This window comes from Dermacentor silvarum, chromosome 4 (assembly GCF_013339745.2).
Source record: "Dermacentor silvarum isolate Dsil-2018 chromosome 4, BIME_Dsil_1.4, whole genome shotgun sequence".
Classification (NCBI taxonomy): Eukaryota; Metazoa; Arthropoda; class Arachnida; order Ixodida; family Ixodidae; genus Dermacentor; species Dermacentor silvarum.
Window position 1 is genome coordinate 100,123,460 of NC_051157.2, and position 20,167 is coordinate 100,143,626.

General features: G+C 51.6%; 2 protein-coding genes across 2 annotated transcripts; both read right to left on the reverse strand.

Moving 5' to 3' along the window:
- Nucleotides 1-1,445: 1,445 nt before the first annotated feature.
- Nucleotides 1,446-2,303, reverse strand: LOC119448786 (CCR4-NOT transcription complex subunit 7). The gene has a single exon (XM_037712004.1). The coding sequence runs from the start codon at nt 2,301-2,303 to the stop codon at nt 1,446-1,448; it is 858 nt and encodes a 285-aa protein (XP_037567932.1).
- A 14,668-nt stretch (nt 2,304-16,971) lies between these two features.
- LOC125944992 (CCR4-NOT transcription complex subunit 7-like) lies at nt 16,972-18,003 on the reverse strand. The gene has a single exon (XM_049666504.1). The coding sequence runs from the start codon at nt 18,001-18,003 to the stop codon at nt 17,326-17,328; it is 678 nt and encodes a 225-aa protein (XP_049522461.1). The 3' UTR covers nt 16,972-17,325.
- Between the last annotated feature and the right edge of the window lie 2,164 nt (nt 18,004-20,167).

Consider the following 20,167-nt stretch of genomic DNA (forward strand, 5'->3'; position numbering starts at 1 on the left):
TTCAGTCTTTGGGAGGCAACCAGTGTCCAGTTGTCTGGTCGAAATCTGCCGAGCCGCCGCCAGAGGCATCGGCTGCAGTCACGAACACCGTTCGAGTTCGGCGCGAACGCGGGCAAACGCGATCGGGGTCCGCAGCAGCTCTACGCGTCCCACTACCTCATCCCTTCACTCCTCTCCACCTGGCATCCGCTATGCTGCGCGATGCTATTTTTATACGCTGCTTTCACTCTCTCTCATCTCTCTCTCTCACAGCTCGACGAAGCTATCGCACAGCTGGTATGGGGTATGGAGTTTTCTGTTTACGCCACGAAAGTTTCCGACCAACGAGAAGTCCACAGCTTCGCTGTAAAACAAAGCAAACATACTGTTGCCCGAAACAATAAAGAAAAAAAAGAAAGAACCAGAAAGCACCAGACCAACTACAATACTTGCTCAGTAAAAACATTCAAGGATCTTTATCTATTTCAAGTTGAAATAACTGCCAATAGCTTTAAAAGTAGTGTTCTCCAATTGAATCGCTTCGCTGTTTAATCCATTTAGTAATCTTGGTAGGCTATTTCGAAGCGTCTGCTGTCCATATAATGTTCTTACTGTTGGTACTTTCCGGGAGTACTTTTTGCGTGTTGCATATATAGTGGTATTGCTTTATAACTTGGCAAGTTGCCTAAGAAAAAGAAAAAAAAGTATAATTGATAAGATTAGAAAATTTGGAGGCGTAGAATAGGGTCGGGAAACGCAGTAAACGGAGATCGCCGGGAGAGACCTTCGTCCAGAGTAGTACTTAAATCGGCGGATATAATAATGGTGGCGATGTAACTTACCTTTCCACTATCCTGAAAACTTACAAACGCGCGTTAACACCAGTGCCTTCTTGAAGTCATAACCGCACAAAAAGTAAGAGTATTTTTAAAATACATAGTGCTGTAAAGCCACCAACAATCTGAACCAGCGCCAGTGCCAATTTCCGCATACATTGCAGCGTTGCTTCGGTAGGTTTAGATTTACTGATAGCAGCGGGTTATTCAGCACGTCGCCTTAAGCACTAATACAACTGATGTGCTCTAATCACCTTCGGCGTTGGCGGTGGTAGTTTTGAAGCGCATTGTCATACATAGCAAAGATCACGTGAAATACAATATAAAAAATTATGAGCCATTCAACTCTGTGAAGGTGGATAACCAGCGCAGCTGTTTAGCGCACGAAACAGAGGTGAGACAATTTTTAAGAAACGTACGATCATATTTATTGTCCTAATGGGTGGTGATCGGTGGTGATCAGTGGTGACGACTGGTACGCGCACACATTCTCGAATCACCTTCGTAAATAAAATCTACACAATTCTTCCTCAGAAGCCAACACTGGTCAGGGTAAACTGCAGCGGCACAGTCCAATGAGACGCCAAAATGGAAGTGGGCTGGGCGACGCTGGGACCAGTGTTGGCAACCTTATGCGGCACAGCCCGCCGACGCTGCCATCTTCTCGGCGACGCTGGAACCTACCGCAAAAGCCGTGGGCACGTTCTCCGTCTCTTCTCCGGGCTGCGGGTGCAAGATTTTTGGCTTGGTCAGGCCGAGCATGTGGCCGCAGTACTTGCATTGGTCGATGTAGCCTTGGAAGTACAGTTCGCGCATCCTGAAGAACGCCATGCCCTTCAGCAAGCTGTCGTTGCTCGCCTGGTGTTGTGGCCAGACTCGTTCAACCTGCAGCTCCTCGGCCAGTCCTTGCAGACCTCCTCTCAGGTTTCTGCAGTCCTTCATGAGGCACGTGAGGTCGTGGATGGCCGGGAAGGATATCTGCAGGAGCTCGAAGAAGTCGACTTGGCACGCAGGCAGGTTGTCAGCCGTCAGCAGCTTCAGCATGTAAGCGAAGTCGTAGCAGCTGTGAAAGGCGAGCCACGTGATCTCGTTGGACAGGACCATCCCCGAGGTCTTGATAAGCTGGGCGAATTCGTACGGGTCGATGCCTTCGTTGTTGTGCTTGCCGAATTGTATCCCCGAGTGCATGAGCAGGTCGAGCGAGTCCTGCACGTAGGTGTCTTCCGAGAGACTGACCTTAAAATTAAGCTGCCAGGTGGAGCCTCGGCAGGCGACGAACGGCGATGAACGCCGTGGTGCTGTCTGTCTCGGCAGCGACAGAAGCCTGGGCGAAGCCCGACCACGGCAGGATCCGCCAGGTAGCTGAGCCTCCGAGGACATCGCTGTAAGCCAGGGCGAAGGACGGTTCAGTAGGGTCAGGCCCGGTGACTTCGGGAAGTGGCCCGCCGCTCGGCCCACAGTCATCGGCGAGAGAACACCGTGCTGCATGCCCCGCTCCGTTCAGCTCGTCGGCCCCGTCGCTCGAGCCGATCTGGCGGGACACGCGCACAAATCACGTGCACACTCGCGCTTTTCGGCCCCGCATGCCGACACCAGCACTGATTCCGACACCCGCGCACTTCAATTGCCGTCCCCCCACTACGCATGATGCCTTGCCAAGTCGGTTCTTATTACCGACTGGCATGTTAAGAGCGCGAAAAACTTCGGGGCAGCTTCCACTGGTGGCGTAAGGCTAAAGACACAGCGGAGCTGATCGGTTCCTAGCTGGTCCTGGCTATTGACCCTTTTCGCGGAGCAGTTTGTTTTAGAGAAACGAGATGGCGCTCACGGCGGCGCGCCATACCTCTCCTCAGCGACCGCGCACGAATACGAAACCATTACCGCTTTTACCGCTTTTTCTGTGCGATCAGCTGTCAGAAATGCAACTGAGTTTTCGCTCACTCACTGTGCTCCAATCATGCTAGATTTAATCATGTGTATTGAAGACGTGTGCAGTAGTTGGCTGCAAAAATAGTGACTGGCATGTTAAGGAATAGAATGATTCTGTGTGGCCAAGTTCGCGGACCACTGCTCCAACTGTCCGAACGTGTTACCGGCACTTCGTGATGTACGGCTTTCCTCGAGGATACAGAAATTTGCTCATCCGCCAGCCTTGTATCGCTAACCTTCAAGGAAAGGGCTTCACCCCCAGAATGTCGGAAAGAGTGAGTACCACTCGTTAAACAATGACAAAGGGAGTAGCGCTGCTTCCTGTCATAGTAAGTTTCGCGCACGTTATCTATATACATCTGTCCCAAATGGCAAGAAAGCTTATGCCCACTCTATAGCCGACGCATCAAGAATAAGTGAATGGGCGCACACTTGAATATATGCGCACTGCATACGCACAATAAATGACGGACTACACCTATGGCGCACGAATGGTCGAAGCTGAATGTTTCGTGACGGTCCACAAGAGTAAGCGATTTGATAGCTGTAATATATATTTGCTACAAGGTATTACAATGTACAAAACAGCTACGGTTCAAGCATTGTGCGCAGCAAGAACAAATCTATCGGAACTGAGCACACCCGCGAGCGATTAGGCAGAAAATGATCAGATAGTGTCCGCACCGAAGAACTTCACTGAGTCAGAAACTGACAAGCCACTGCTTCAACATATTTGCCGAATAAAGAACAAAGAGTAAAACACACTTATCCTGACTCAATTCATAATCTGAAAGCTTGGATAGCTTGTTTTACATATTTAGCCCCGCCTTTAGAACAAGCACCATATACGCTGCTTGCGCCGTTTGGACATAGCCTAATCAGCTCCGAAAGCGCTTTGCATGTTCTTTGAAGCTGTGATCAAAGCTTCGTGTCGTCCACCTAGTCACCGTCTACGATATCTCCGAAAACAGAGGTTTTCTAAGCCGCGCCGGCGTCATACACTTCCATTGTAAACAAGGAGGCAACGGAGGCAGTTGAGGCAAGCAATGGGCTCGTCACCACGTGATAAAACATGGCAGCGCCCACGGGATCGCCGCGAAAAGGGTCAATACAAGCGATGCTGTAAGTTATACGAAATAGTAATGCCAAGTGAGTAAGTTATATGAAGTGTATACGCATTTCCTCGTGGTCGCGGCATCGGGGAACGCCTCGCGAAACACTTGCAGTCCGAGCACACGTAGTCCGGGAAGTGGGGCGAAAGCTGTGCACAGTGTACGGGCGGCGCGCAGCAGATGACGCGCCACGATGACGTCACGGCGTATGCGGAGTAGCGCGCAGCTTGAAACAGCGGGCGCCGCCGCGAGCGGCGCCTGCTGCAATCACGGACACCGCGAGCGTTGGCCGCAATGCGGGGAAACGGAGAAGCGCGGATGGCGCCGGCAGCACCTCTTTGCGTTGCCTCGTTGGTTCTGCTACAATTTGTTTCTCTGTATCTCTCTCTCTCTCATTTTATCTTTCTCTCTCCCGAGCATAGCGCGCGACGCGCACACTCTCTCTCGCTTTCATTTTCTCTTTCTCGCTCCCGGGCATAGCCAATGCCACCTATAAAAATTTTGTTATAGACTGGCTGAAGGCCGGGGGGCTGCCTCCATGACGTAGACGGGATGGGGCCGGCGTAAGCATAGGAACCCTTCAACAGAAGTCCGTATAACAGTGTGCTCTGGCCTGACTTTTTTTTTCGGCTAGGCGTGGAATACACTTAATAAAGTGAGACAGAAAAGGGCAACAGAGAGCCAATCATGCATGTTTTTCAAACATGCATCGGCTTTCTATTCATTCATTTGTTAGAGTTTGCAGCTTCCGCTTCTTACCCCCGTATTCAGAAATGCATCCTAACTTGAAGCCCATGCTTCACTTGATTTTAATGACGCATGTCGTGAACGCGCGGTAGGAAGCTTAATGCTCGTTTTGGGCTTATTTACGCCAGACATCGGGCTCGCGACGCAGCAGAGAGGCTCGGCCTTTCTGTACCGACGTGGCAGTGGCCCGCTATGCTTTGACGCAAGTTCTGAGGGACCGTAATAAAATTTTCTCATACTATACCATTACTTACAAGGAAGCTTTAGCTTGGGGGCTCCTATCTAAATACATGGGAAAGGAGAAATCGTTTATCTCGGCAACCACCGACGAGGTTTGTTTCATTTAAAGAAAAAGTTAAAATCTGTAACTGTTAGTTGCGAATTTTTATTTACGTTGTCCATTCTTTAATAAAAACTGGCAAAAATCCAAAATTCTCAGAACATTAAACTATCATGCTTACAACTTTGTAACTCAGCAATAAAGAACGAATAATGCAAGAACAAAAAAATTACACCATCTTCCCGTAGGGGAACATTGAGTAGTATGCGAAGCAGCCATGGGGTCGACTCAAGTTCCCATTAGTTTTCAGTTCGTCGTTTCCGTTAGGTTGAGGTACGTAGCTAGCGTTATATTTACCGTGCGTTGCGGGAGGAGAATGAGAGGAGCGGAGCGCGCGCGCGCGTCATTATACCGCGAGCTACAGTGGCGCCCCCCAGCGGAGTATGCAGCGCCTACCGTCGCTCCTCTAACCTAAGCTGCTTCGCGGAGCCGCAGGTGTTGCCATTCGTTGCGCAATCCGGAGAGTAGAGGAGCGTCGGAGAGGAGAGGAGGAATGCCGAAAGGAGAGGAGACAAGGAGAGGAGATGAGGGGAGGAGGATGTGCATGCGCAGTAGGGGTGTGGACGCCGCACGGCGGATGGATGGATGGAGGGAGGGAGGCAGTGACATAGCCCCGACTATAAGGTGCTTCGCATCTAAAAAAATGTCCGCACTTTCACTGAGGTGGAGATGGAATACAAGCTCAGCTGTACTACGGTGGGAGTCATGTATATTCAATTATGACTATTGAGATGTTATGGTGTAATTGGTTATTTGAATTATGAAAGAATGAGATATATATATGATCCGGTGTTTTGGATTTAATTAATGATCACAGGGACCATGGCCTTATGGTCGCTACGGTACACCGCCATAGGCTGTACGGCTAAGGTTGGCACTGGGGAGTCTACATGCAAGCGCTTGCATGTAGGCTCCCTAGTTGGCACGTTCTTCATAAACAGGTAACCAACGCCACGCGCGTTCAGTGCGAACGTGGGCAAAACGCCGCCGCCGTCGAAAACAGTTCTGTGCATTGCTGGTGCTGCTACATGTCCAAATTTATACAGCTCCTCAGAATTTTGAGAATGACAGCCCATAAACAAAAGTCATGAAACAAAACACGGCTGCGCATGCCTTTTATGTTAAATCTTCTCAGACTGAAATATTAAAAGTGCGAAACAAAAAGCCGGCAGATCCCACGCCCTGTAGGAATCGGTATTATGCGAAGCATAACGAAACGACCATGAGAGCACCAAGACGTAGGCGGATTTTATTGCGATAGCAATTATATGGACGCTCCAAGGCGGATTTCTGCCGTGGGCGTCACCGTCGCCGTAGCCGTGAGGTTCCGCATAACGTCAACGGCGATGAAATTGTTGCCGCGCTCCGGACGCTGTATGTGCGAGTGAAGGAACGCGAGGGACGCACGCTTTCACGGGAAGCGTACGCACGGCGGAGAACAAACGCGCGTTCTGCGCCGTGTCTCCCTGAAGGGCTGCAGAATTAAGCGTCTCGACGAGTGTCCCATTCTGATCTCGTCGAAAACCTCTGAGCCGCCCCCAGAGACACCGGCAACAATCACCAACGCCGCACGCGTTCGGTGCGAGCGCGGGCAAAACGCTGACTGCGTCGACAACAGTTCTGCCGTTGCTGGTGCTGCTGCATGTCCAAGTTTGTACAGAAAATAAAACTACTATACTTACTCCGTATAGCTCTCTACTAATTTGCTATTGCAATTGATGCTTCGCCTTTCGGGTGAAACTGCGAGAAGTGTTTAGGGGCGAAGCTCCTTAGGACGTGGGTCTGTCCTTCCTCCGTATGTAGCCACCTGTAGTTATATGAAGTGTTCACTAGATGGCGTAAGTCCGCAGCTCTGGTTGGCATGGAGACCGCTATGTATGTATGTATACGCATATATATATATATATATATATATATGTATAGTATAACCGGAAGCCGACTTCCGCTTCCGGTTCCGCTTCCGCTTCCGGTTCCACTTCTGGTTCCGCTTCCGTTTCCACTTCCGGTTCCGCTTCTGGAAGCCAGCTTTCGGCTTCCGGAGAACGCTTCCGGCGTTTTTCTCTCTCGTCCGTAGCTAGGTGCGCTGCAGTGCACAAGGGCGTTCGTTCCCAACGCGCGTTCTCTTTCTCTCGTTCCCGACGCGCGCTCTCTTTCTCTCTCGTCCGTAGCTAGGTGCGCTGCGGTGCACAAGGGCGCTCGTTCCCGACGCGCGTTCTCTTTCTCTCGTTCCCGACGCGCGCTCTCTTTCTTTCTCGTCCATAGCTAGGGGCGCTGCGGTGCACAAGGGCGCTCGTTCCCGACGCGCGTTCTCTTTCTCTCGTTCCCGACGTGCGCTCTCTTTCTTTCTCGTCCATAGCTAGGGGCGCTGCGGTGCACAAGGGCGCTCGTTCCCGACGCGCGTTCTCTTTCTCTCGTTCCCGACGCGCGCTCTCTTTCTTTCTCGTCCATAGCTAGGGGCGCTGCGGTGCACAAGGGCGCTCGTTCCCGACGCGCGTTCTCTTTCTCTCGTTCCCGACGCGCGCTCTCTTTCTTTCTCGTCCATAGCTAGGGGCGCTGCGGTGCACAAGGGCGCTCGTTCCCGACGCGCGTTCTCTTCTCTCGTTCCCGACGTGCGCTCTCTTTCTTTCTCGTCCATAGCTAGGGGCGCTGCGGTGCACAAGGGCGCTCGTTCCCCACGCGCGTTCTCTTTCTCTCGTTCCCGACGCGCGCTCTCTTTCTTTCTCGTCCATAGCTAGGGGCGCTGCGGTGCACAAGGGCGCTCGTTCCCGACGCGCGTTCTCTTTCTCTCGTTCCCGACGCGCGCTCTCTTTCTTTCTCGTCCATAGCTAGGGGCGCTGCGGTGCACAAGGGCGCTCGTTCCCGACGCGCGTTCTCTTTCTCTCGTTCCCGACGCGCGCTCTCTTTCTTTCTCGTCCATAGCTAGGGGCGCTGCGGTGCACAAGGGCGCTCGTTCCCGACGCGCGTTCTCTTTCTCTCGTTCCCGACGCGCGCTCTCTTTCTTTCTCGTCCATAGCTAGGGCGATGCGGCGCTGCACAAGGGCGCTCGTTCCCGACGCGCGTTCTCTTTCTCTCGTTCCCGACGCGCGCTCTCTTTCTTTCTCGTCCATAGCTAGGGGCGCTGCGGTGCACAAGGGCGCTCGTTCCCGACGCGCGTTCTCTTTCTCTCGTTCCCGACGCGCGCTCTCTTTCTTTCTCGTCCATAGCTAGGGGCGCTGCGGTGCACAAGGGCGCTCGTTCCCGACGCGCGTTCTCTTTCTCTCGTTCCCGACGCGCGCTCTCTTTCTTTCTCGTCCATAGCTAGGGGCGCTGCGGTGCACAAGGGCGCTCGTTCCCGACGCGCGTTCTCTTTCTCTCGTTCCCGACGCGCGCTCTCTTTCTTTCTCGTCCATAGCTAGGGGCGCTGCGGTGCACAAGGGCGCTCGTTCCCGACGCGCGTTCTCTTTCTCTCGTTCCCGACGCGCGCTCTCTTTCTTTCTCGTCCATAGCTAGGGGCGCTGCGGTGCACAAGGGCGCTCGTTCCCGACGCGCGTTCTCTTTCTCTCGTTCCCGACGCGCGCTCTCTTTCTTTCTCGTCCATAGCTAGGGCGCTGCGGTGCACAAGGGCGCTCGTTCCCGACGCGCGTTCTCTTTCTCTCGTTCCCGACGCGCGCTCTCTTTCTTTCTCGTCCATAGCTAGGGGCGCTGCGGTGCACAAGGGCGCTCGTTCCCGACGCGCGTTCTCTTTCTCTCGTTCCCGACGCGCGCTCTCTTTCTTTCTCGTCCATAGCTAGGGGCGCTGCGGTGCACAAGGGCGCTCGTTCCCGACGCGCGTTTTCTTTCTCTCGTTCCCGACGCGCGCTCTCTTTCTTTCTCGTCCATAGCTAGGGGCGCTGCGGTGCACAAGGGCGCTCGTTCCCGACGCGCGTTCTCTTTCTCTCGTTCCCGACGCGCGCTCTCTTCTTTCTCGTCCATAGCTAGGGGCGCTGCGGTGCACAAGGGCTGCTCGTTCCCGACGCGCGTTCTCTTCTCTCGTTCCCGACGCGCGCTCTCTTTCTTTCTCGTCCATAGCTAGGGGCGCTGCGGTGCACAAGGGCGCTCGTTCCCGACGCGCGTTCTCTTTCTCTCGTTCCCGACGCGCGCTCTCTTTCTTTCTCGTCCATAGCTAGGGGCGCTGCATTGCACAAGGGCGCTCGTTCCCGACGCGCGTTCTCTTTCTCTCGTTCCCGACGCGCGCTCTCTTTCTTTCTCGTCCATAGCTAGGGGCGCTGCATTGCACAAGGGCGTTCGTTCCCGACGCGCGCTCTCTTTCTCTCTCGTTCCCGACGCGCGCTCTCTTTATCTCTCGTCCGTAGCTGTGGTTTACCCGAATGATCACCCGGTGCTTCGCCCACTCATCATCATTCACTTCGTGGATATGCTGCGATTTTTTTTCATGACCTACATGACACGCATGTCATGAGATTCACGTCATGAGTTCTCAGCAGTCGCTTTAGCAATGCCCAGGATACCTTAAGGTGAAAGCTTTAGCCATGCTCATGACTATGACTTCAACCAATGACCTTTAGCCTTTTCCTTCACTTAGTACCACATCCGAACCCATTTCATTGGTTTTTGAGTGTTCATATTTTTTCTCTGAGTCATTGTCATTTTTGATGAGTCATTATCATGACTATGACTTCTAACCACCATCCTTTACTGTTTCCTTCACTATGTACCCACGTCCGAACCTAATGCAGTGGTTTTTGAGTGTTAATCTCTTTTGGCTGAGTCACTGTCATTTTTGCTCCATCCTGGTCATGACTCTTACTTCTACTATCACCGTTTAATGTTTCCTTGACTTAGTATCAATGTAAGAACCCATTTCACTTGTTTTTGAGTGTTTAATTTTTTGATTTTGAGTGAGTGAGTGAAACAACTTTATTTAGACCAGCGGATTGAGGCCTGGGCCTAGGCCGCGCCAGGGGCGGTAGAGAGACCCTGTCTCCCGGCCGCCTCTCGAGCTCGCTGGATGGCCCATAGTTGATCTTGCAGATCTGAGCTGATCAGCGCGGCTTTCAACCGCGCCCCAAGCTGTTCTGGGGAGACTGCATATTCATCCTGAACATGTGCGCACTCCCAAAGAATGTGTTCTAGGGTGGCGTGTTCTGTCCTACAGAATTTGCGCAAGTCATCTGGGTATAGTTCGGGGTAGATGAGATGTAGGTGCACCGGGTTGGGGAAGGGTCTAGTTTGAAGTCGCCTCCAGTCAACCGCCTGAGATCTGTCTAATTTGGTGCTAGGAGGTGGGAATATGCACCTCGACTTTTGGTAGAAGCGGGTGACGTCGCAGAATCTGAACATTCTGTCCTTCTCCTTCCAGGTCTCGCCTCCCGTTCCTTCGGGGGAAGCTTCTTCGCGAGCGCGGTAAATGAGACCTCGCACGACGCGGTGGGCTTCCTCGTTGAGGTTGGGAGCTAGGGACTCACAGGAGGTGTGGGCTGGCAATCAAATTATGTATCTGTCTTCGAATTCCTCTGATGATATGAACTGTGCTTTCCCGTGGAGTATGTTAGCGGCCTCGGGCGATATTCTTCCTCGCGCATAGTTTCTGATGGCTGACTGCGAGTCGCTGATGACGTATCTACATTTGGGGGAAATTAAGGCCTGAGCGATAGCTACTTCTTCTGCAATTTCACTGTTATTAGAGTGTATCGAGCATGCGCTTATGTACTCGTGGTCGGAGTTTATTACTACTGCAACGTAGGATTCGTGACTCGGGTACTCCGCTGCGTACACAAACAACGCCTCCTTGTCTCTAGCGTATGCCTTGAGTATAGCTTTAGCTCTGCTTTCCCTCCTTCCCTGATCAAGTTCGGGGTGCATATTTTTAGGCAGAACTGGGGACCTGGATCTTTTGCCTGATTATCTTGGGAACCGACACTTTACATCCTTGTTGATGGTGATAGGTTATCTCTAATTTGCTGAGGATATTCCTGCCCGTGCGCGAACCGGCTAGTATCTCCAACGGAGCAATCTGTTGAGCCTCTATCAGCTCCTCTAACGTGTTGTGTACACCCAGTTGAAGTAGTGGCTCGGTGCTGGTGCTATCTGGAAGGCCTAGAGCTTGCTCGTACGCCTTTCGTATGAGTGCGTTGATCTTAGCTTTTTCGGCTGAATACCAATTGAGGTATGCTGCCACGTATATAATGTGAGTTATGGCGAAGGAATATATAAGTCTGACGACGTTAGCTTCTTTCATTCCTTGGTGTGTGTGACTCCGTTGATTAGCCTTATTGCTTTGGTGACTTTAGTTACTAGCCTCTTGACGGTTTCTCCGTTAGTGCCCTTGGATTCGACGATGAGTCCTAGGATTCTGATCTGTTCCACTATGGGGATAGTCCTGCCGTTTTTGGTGCGAATTTGGATTTCTTCGTAGGCTCGGTTCCGGTTGTAGCCCTTGGGTGGTCTGCCTTTGAGTGTGGGTCGATAGAGGAGGAGTTCGGGTTTATCCGGCGAGCACTCGAGGCCAGTACCTTCGAGATACTCCTCGATCGTGTCGACGGCCTCCTGTAGTCTCTGCTCTATCTCTCCGTCGCTACCTTCAGACACCCAGATGGTGATATCATCTGCATATGAGGAGTGATGTATTCCATGTACAGAGTTGAGCCGTTGCGGAGTCCTATCATTATTAGATTGAACAGCATGGGCGATATGACTGAACGCTGCGGGGTGCCAGCGCTACCCATGTGTCTCTCCTCATATCTGAGTTCTCCCACTACAAGGGATGCCGTTCTGTCCGTTAGGAAGTCCTTGACATAATTATATGCTCTCGATCCTAAGCTTAATTGGCTTATCTGATTTAATATAGCTGCATGCGCTGCTTTGTCGAAGGCTTTCTTGAGGTCTAATCCTAGTATCGCCCTAGTTGATCTTGTTTTATTGTCTAGGATCTGCTGTTTAATTTGCAGCATGGCATCCTGTGTGGATAGCTGGGAGCGGAACCCCAGCATGGAGTCTGGGTAAATTTCCTTCTCCTCAAGATAGTTATTGATTCTATTGAAGAAAGCATGTTCCATCAGCTTTCCAGCGCAGGACGTGAGTGAAATGGGGCGTAAGTTCGACAGATCGGGTTGTTTTGCGGGCTTGGGGATAAGGATTACTTTAGCATCTTTCCATTGTGCTGGGATGACGCCTGCGGCCCAACATTCGTTTATATATTGCGTGATGTTCTCTATTGCTTGATCGTCTAGGTCCCGCAGAGTTCTGTTGGTGATCCCGTCCGGTCCTGGTGCGGATTTGGTGTTTAGCTTCTGTAGCGCTGCCCTAATTTCAGCTACAGTCAACTCCTCGTCCAGGAGCTCGTTTGTGTCTCCGGTATATTGCCCGTGCTCTATGATGGGGTTTATGGGGATATATATGTTGCTAGCCTCGGCGATAAAGTCCTCCTCGCTGCCTTTATACTGGTGCATCAGCTTACGCAAGGTTTGAGTATGTTCCGATTTGGTGTTATCTTGGTCGAGCAGGTGTTTGAGCATGCGCCATGTCTGGCCTGCGTGCATTTGCCCATCCAGAGCATTGCAAACTTCGTTCCATTGTTGTTTGCTTAGCTGCTGACAATGTTCTTCAATCTGCTTGTTGAGCTTGGCTATATGCTTGCGCAAGCTCCTATTGTGCCTCTGCCCCCGCCATCTGTTCTGTAGTGATTGTTTGGCTTCACACATGTGCGCGAGACGGCTATCAATCTTTTCTATGGGGGGGGGGGGGATCTGATGTGATCGTTTGCGTAGCCTCGTTGACGTCTTGTATAACGTCTTTGACCCATTGCGCAATATTCTTGATGGAAGCTTGTTTTTTGGCATCTATGACTTTTCGAAACTTATCCCAGTCTGTCCATCTAACCGGTCGTCTATTGAGTTCTGCGTCTACCGCCTCTTCAATTTTGGTTTCTACTATACGATGATCGCTCCCCAAATCTTCAAATGTGTTTTTCCATTTGGCGGTCCCCGCGTTGCGAACTAATGTTAAATCTGGAGTTGTGTCCCTCGCGAGACCAGTCCCTATACGCGTGGGGGAGTCGGGGTCGGTGATGAGAGTTAAATCGGTTTCTTGAATATCCTGCCATAGCATTTTGCCTTTGGCTCGTGTGTATCCGTATCCCCATGCGCTGTGTGGGGCATTAAAGTCTCCTGCAATGACGAGGGGTTTGGGTCCCGCTATTACTACTGCCTTCTTAAAGAGAGAAAGGAAGCGTTGTCGTATGTGCGCATGATTGCTATACAAATTTAGGATAAACGTACTTGGAAGTTTTTTTGTTCTAGGGGGAAGTTCTCCGAGTATGTGCTCGATTTCTGTGATCTGGGTGTCGTGGCGCATTGCTACGAATCCCTTCCTTACCAGGGTGGTTAGTGTTCTATTATCCCCGGTCGTGTGGCCGATCGCCTTATATCCCGATAGCTTAGCTAAACCGTGCGTTTCCTGCAGAATTAGAATATCTGGTTTGGTTTTGTTCCTAAAGCGTTGTTGCAGTACTGCTCTCTTCCCCTCATAGCTCCTACAATTCCACTGCCAGATAATTAACTCTTTTTATTGCGATAGCAATTATATGGACACTCAAAAGCAGATTTCTGCCGTCGGCGTCGCCGTCGTCGTCGCCGTCGCCGTCGCCGTGAGGTACCGTATGACGTCAATGGAGATGAAATCGTCGCCGCGCGCCGAACGCTGTATGTGCGAGTGAAAGGGCGCGAGGGACGCGCGCTTTCACAGGGAGTGAACGCACGGCGGAGAACAAACGCGCGTTCTGTGCTTTGCTCCCTTAAGGGCTGCAGAAGTAGGCGTCTCTTTCCTCGTCTACAATCACCATATATGTAGAGCAAACGTGCCTTCTTCCGACGCACGAAAGGCCGTGGGGGGGGGGGGGGGGGGAGGGAAGGGAGGCGACGTTTAGCTGCGGCACCAAGTGCCTACTTATAACAGAGGCTCCGGCAACAGTCACCAACGCCGCATGCATTTTGAGCGAACGCGGGCAAAACGCCGACGGCGTCGACAACAGTTCTGCGTGTTGCCGGTGCTGCTGCATGTCCAAGTTTATACAGCTGATAAAGCTGCTATCATTACTCCGTATAGCTCTCTTCAAATTTGCTATCGCAATTGATGCTTCGCCTTTCAGGTGAAACTGCGACAACTTTTTTTCTGTACTTCCCTATTTTGGTTTCGGTATTAAGTCTTTTTTCCTGTACGCCTCTAGTTTGATTTGGGTATTGAGGAGGGAGGGGGATGGAAGGAGGCAGGTCTCATGACATTAGTTGGGACAGTTGCTGTTGTGGTGCCCTGCGGTAATTGTGAATTGCCCACGGTGCTGATCACCAGGGTGTTGGCTGGAGGCGCCGGAGGTGCCCTAGGGTTGAGACTGGCTACGTTAGCCTCGAGTTTATCTAGTCTATTCATGATCATGCAGATTGCAAGCGAAATGTTGTTGGTTGCCTCAGCATGTTCTTTAACTGCCTTCTGTATTTCGGACAATGTTTGATTCAGGTTTGAATTTTGCGTAGCGGTTTTGTCACTAGGCGCCTGAGATTTTCTTTTCAGTGGCGGAGGGGTGCTGCCCTCTTCCATTCGATTATCTGGGATTTCCTCGGGTCTCTCCAGGCCCGCGGAACGTGTTTGACTGGCAGTTCTTTCAGTACAGCTTTTAAGGCTTTGAATTTCTCTAGTGAGTTGCGATATTAATTCTCTAAGCTGAGCGTTTTCTTTTTTGATCTCGGCAATTTCATTGAGATTATGTGCAGTCTCCCCCGAAGACCCGGGGCGCGTCCCTTTAACCGCGTCTGACCAGCTCACCGCGAGTGGCGGATCGCGTCGATGGCCATGGCCGCCCCTTGGTCTGGACCGGGATCTGGAGCGGGACGGAGTCCGGCCTCATCTCAGGTTCGGTCCGGTAGACTGAGGGGTGCGTCCTCTTCCCGTCGTGCGGGACTCAGATCGGGATCTGGACCCAGGCGTTGCCCTCCTCCTGGACCTGGATCTCCCACGATCGGTCGGCCCGGTGGTGGGGAGATGCTCTTCCTGCTGTTGCTGCTGCATTTGTTGGAGCCATTGGCGTTGCTTGACGATGTAGGGTTTTTTGAATTTGGCCTGACAGGCTTTGTCGGCCGTGGGATGATTCATGCCGCATAGCTGACATCTTGGCTGACACTTGTGGTTGGGTTGGGCGTTCCACATCCCATACATAGTTTGTCGTTTGGCCTCGGGCACACGTCGCTCCTGTGTCCAAGTCTGTTGCACTGTCTGCAAAAGTCTATTTGCTTTCTGCATAGAGAACATAGCGTGAGGATTCCTCTGTATAGGACGTATGACGGAACTTTGTAGCCGTCGAAAAGGACTATGACCGTCGTGGTGTTTCCGAGACGTTTAGCTGCGATCGCCGTAGGATTTCTGGGTGTGACAACTGCCGCGGTGATATCTCGCGGTGTTTCTTCCAAGGGGACATCTCTGATTACTCCTTTAGCGGTTATTTCCGGTGCCGTCTCGTAAGCTCTCACCTCATACACCTTGTCATTGGCCTTGATGTGCTTGATCCCTTGGTATTTGTCTGCATGCTCTTGATTTGGGGTGCTGACGACCAAGATGTTCTGGAAGTTATTCGGGCAGATCGTGTCCATATCTCGTTCTTCATAACGGATCTCGGCTGCTTCGTACACAGCTTTGTCTAGCTCTGTTAAGCTTAGCTGGGATATTTGCAGTCCTCCTCTTGGCCTGATGACTATCTCGTAGTCTCCTGTAGGCAGTCTTGGCATTCTGCTGGCCCTGTTTATCTTGGATTTAAGTTGTGCGCCATGCCTTCTTGGCGGTCGGGTAGGCTAGGGCTAGCACGGATATGCTGCCTGCCCTCCTTTGCACGTTTTCTGTATCTAACTTCTTTCCATCCGTTGTCTCCGTCGTCCTCCCGTCGGGTGACTTCCCCATACTGCTCATTATCCATCGTTGACGATTATTGCCTCTTGGGCGCGAGCGCCGAGTACCTGGGTCTCGTGAGGCGGCTCGAGGCAGCTCGGAGCAATGGCGGGAATAGCAGGCAGCAGGCGCGAGGTAGTTTTCGGCCGTAAAATCTCGTAAAACTGCCACCCACCTAAGAATTTGGTATCTTCGGGTTCCCGGTGACGAGCTGAATCCGATGGTGTATGATTCCGGGTGGTGCTTGGCTGGTGTCGCTGCGAAATCATTTGATGAGCATCGAAGCTTTTGATGATGATGATGATATCCTCAGCACATGGCTCGTACACTTTTACTGAAGCTATGCTCTTCTTCTGCTTCTTCTTCTTCTTCTTCCATGTGCCTGTTTTTGATTAGTCGTTGTAATTTTTGCTGAGTCATCCTCATAATCGAATATGACTTCTACCATCATCCTTTAGTGTTTCCTTCACTTATTAATCACATCAGATTGTTTCCTTCACTTAGTAATCCCATCAGAACTCATTTCAGTGGTTTTTGAGTGTTAATGTTTTTCCTCGGGGTCATTGTCATTTTAAGCGGCTCTTTTATGACCTACATGACACACATGTCGTGTCATGACCTATCATTTCGTTCATACGACTACTTAAATCGGCAGATATAATGGTGGCCATGGAACTTACCTTTCCACTATCCTGAAAACTTACAAACACGCCAGTGCCAAACACCAGTGCCTTCTTGAAGTCATAACCGCACAAAAAGTAAGAACATTTTTAAAATACATAGTGCTGTAAAGCCACCAACAATCTGAACCAGCGCCAGTGCCAATTTCCGCATACATTGCAGTGTTGCTTCGGTAGGTTTATATTTACGGATAGCAGCTGGTTATTCAGCACGTCGCCTTAAACTAATACAACTGATGTGTTCTAATCCCCTTCGGCGTTGGCTGTGGTAGTTTTGAAGCGCATTGTCATGCATAGCAAAGATCACGTGAAATACAATATACAAAATTATGAGCCATTCAACTCTGTGAAGGTGGATAACCAGCGCAGCTGTTTAGCGTATGAAACAGAGGTGACACAATGTTTAACAAACGTACGAACATATTTATTGTCCTGGTCGCTGGTGATCGGTGGTGACAACTAGTACACACACACATTGTCGAATCACCTTCGTAAATAAAATTTACACAATACTTCCTCAGAACCCAATACCGGTCAAGGTAAAGGGCGGGGGCACAGTCCAACGAGACGCCAAGATACAAGTGGGCTGGCCGACGCCTGGACCAGTGTTGGAAAGCGGATGCGGCTACGCCGACGCAGCAATCTTGCTGAGCGACGCTGGAACCCACCGCAAACGCCATGGGCACGTTCTCCGTCTCTTCGCCGGAATGAGGGTGCATGATTATCGGCTTGGTCAGGCCGAACATGTGGCCGCAGTACTTATATTGGTCGATGTAGCCATGGAAGTACACTTCTCACATCTTGAGGAACGCCATGCCCTTCAGCAAGCTGTCGCTGCCGGCCTGGTGTTGTGGCCCGACTCCTTCAACCTGCAGCTGCTCGGCCAGTCCTTGCAGACCTCCTCTCAGGTTTCTGCAGTCCTTCATGAGGCACTTGAGATCGTGGATGGCCGGGAAGGATATCTGCAGGAGCTCGAAGAAGTCGACTTGGCACGCAGGCAGGTTGTCAGCCGTCAGCAGCTTCAGCATGTAAGCGAAGTCGTAGCAGCTGTGAAAGGCGAGCCACGTGGTCTCGTTGGACAGGACCATCTCCGACGTCTTGATGAGCTGGGCGAATTCGTACGGGTCGATGCCTTCGTTGTTGTGCTTGCCGAATTGTATCCCCGAGTGCATGAGCAGGTCGAGCGAGTCCTGCACGTAGGTGTCTTCCGAGAGACTGACCTTAAAATTAAGCTGCCAGGTGGAGCCTCGGCAGGCGACGAACGGCGATGAACGCCGTGGTGCTGTCTGTCTCGGCAGCGACAGAAGCCTGGGCGAAGCCCGACCACGGCAGGATCCGCCAGGTAGCTGAGCCTCCCGGGACATCGCTGTAAGCCAGGGCGATGCACGGTTCAGTAGGGTCAGGCCCGGTGACTTCGGGAAGAGGCCCGCCGCTCGGCCCACAGTCTTCAGCGAGAGAACACCGTGCTGCATGCCCCGCTGCGTTCAGCTTGTCGGCCCCGTCGCTCGAGCCGATCTCGCGGGACCCGCGCACCAATCACGCGCACACTCGCGCTTTTCTGCCCCGCATGCCGACACCAGCACTGATTCCCACACCCGCGCAGTTTAAATGCCGTCCTCCCACTACCCATGATGGCTTTCCAAGTCGGTTCTTATTACCGACTGGTATGATAAGAACGCGAAAAACTTAAGGGTAGCTTCCGCTAGTGGCGCAAGGCTAAAGCGGAGCTGATCGGTTCCTAGCTGGTCCTGGCTATTGACCCTTTTCGCGGAGCAGCTTGTTTTAGAGAAACGAGATGGCGCTCACGGCGGCTCGCCATACCTCTCCTCAGCGACCGCGCACGAATACGAAACCATTACCGCTTTTACCTTGCTTCTGTGCGATCAGCTGTCGGAAATGCAACTGAGTTTTTGCTCACACACTGTGCTCCAATCATGGTAGATTTAATCATGTTGATTGAAGACGTGTGCAGTAGTTGGCTGCAAAAATAGTGACTGGCATGTTAAGGAATAGAATGAATCTGTGCGGCCAAGTTCGCGGACCGCTGCTGCAACCGTCCGAACGTGTTACCGGCACTTCGTGATGAACGGGTTTTCTCGAGAATACAGGAATTCGCTCATCCGCCAGCCTTGTATCGCTAACCTTCAAAGAAAGGGCTTCACCCCCAGAATGTCGGAAAGAGTGAGTACCACTCGTTAAACAATGACAAAGGGAGTAGCGCCGCTTCCTGTCATAGTAAGGTTTGCGCACGTTATATATACACATCTGTCCTAAATGGCAGGAAAACGTATGTCCACTCTATCGCCGACGTATCAAGAATAAATGAATGGGCGCACACTTGAATATATGCGCACTGTATACGCACAATAAATGACGGACTACACCTATGGCACACGAATGGTTGAAGCTGAATGTTTCGTGACGGTCCACAAGAGTAAGCGAGTTACTAGCTGTAATATATATTTGGTACAAGGTATTACAATGTACAAAACAGCTACGTTGCAAGCCTTGTGTGCAGCAAGAACAAATCTATCGGAACTGAGCGCACCCGCGCGAGCGATCAGGCAGAAAATAATTAGATAGGGGCCGCACCGAGAAACTTCACTGAGTCAGAAACTGACAAGCCACTGCTTCAAAATATTTGCCGAATAAAGAACAAAGAGCAAAACACACTAATGCTGACTGAAATCATAATCGGAAAGCTTGGATAGCTTGTAATACATATTTAGCCCCGCCTTTAGAACAAGCACCGTATACGCTGTTTGCGCCGTTTGGACATAGCTTAATCAGCTCCGAAAGCGCTTTGCATGTTCTTTGAAGCTGTGATCAAAGCTTCGTGTCGTCCACCTAGTCACCGTCGACGATATCTCCGAAAACAGAGGTTTTTTAAGCCGCGCCGGCGTCATACACTTCCATTGTAAACAAGGAGGCAACGGAGGCAGTTGAGGCAAGCAATGGGCTCGTCACCACGTGATCAAACATGGCAGAGCCCAAGGGATTGCCGCGAAAAGGGTCAATACAAGTGATGCTAAGTTATACGAAATAATGCCAAGTGAGTAAGTTATATGAAGTGTATAAGCATTTCCTCGTGGTCGTGGCATCGGGGAACGCCTCGCGAAACACTTGCAGTCCGAGCACACGTAGTCCGGGAAGTGGGGCGAAAGCTGTGCACAGTGTACGGGTGGCGCGCAGCAGACGACACGCCACGATGACGTCACGGCGCATGCGGAGTAGCGCGCAGCTTGAAACAGCAGGCGCCGCCGCGAGCGGCGCCTGCTGCAATCACGGACACCACGAGCGTTGTCCGCTAATGCGGGGAAACGGAGAAGCGTGGATGGCGTCGGCAGCACCTCTTTGCGTTGCCTCGTTGGTGCTGCTACAATTTGTTTCTCTGTATCTCTCTGTTTCATTTTCTCTTTCTCTCTCCCGAGCATAGCGCGCGACGCACGCACTCTCTCTCGCTTTCAGTTTCTTTTTCTCGCTCCCGGGCATATGCAATGCCACCTATAAATTTTTTTTTTATAGACTGGCTGAAGGCCGGGGGGCTGCCTCCATGACGTAGACGGGATGGGGCCGGCGTAAGCATAGGAACCCTTCAACAGAAGTCCGTATAACAGTGTGCTCTGGCCTGACTTT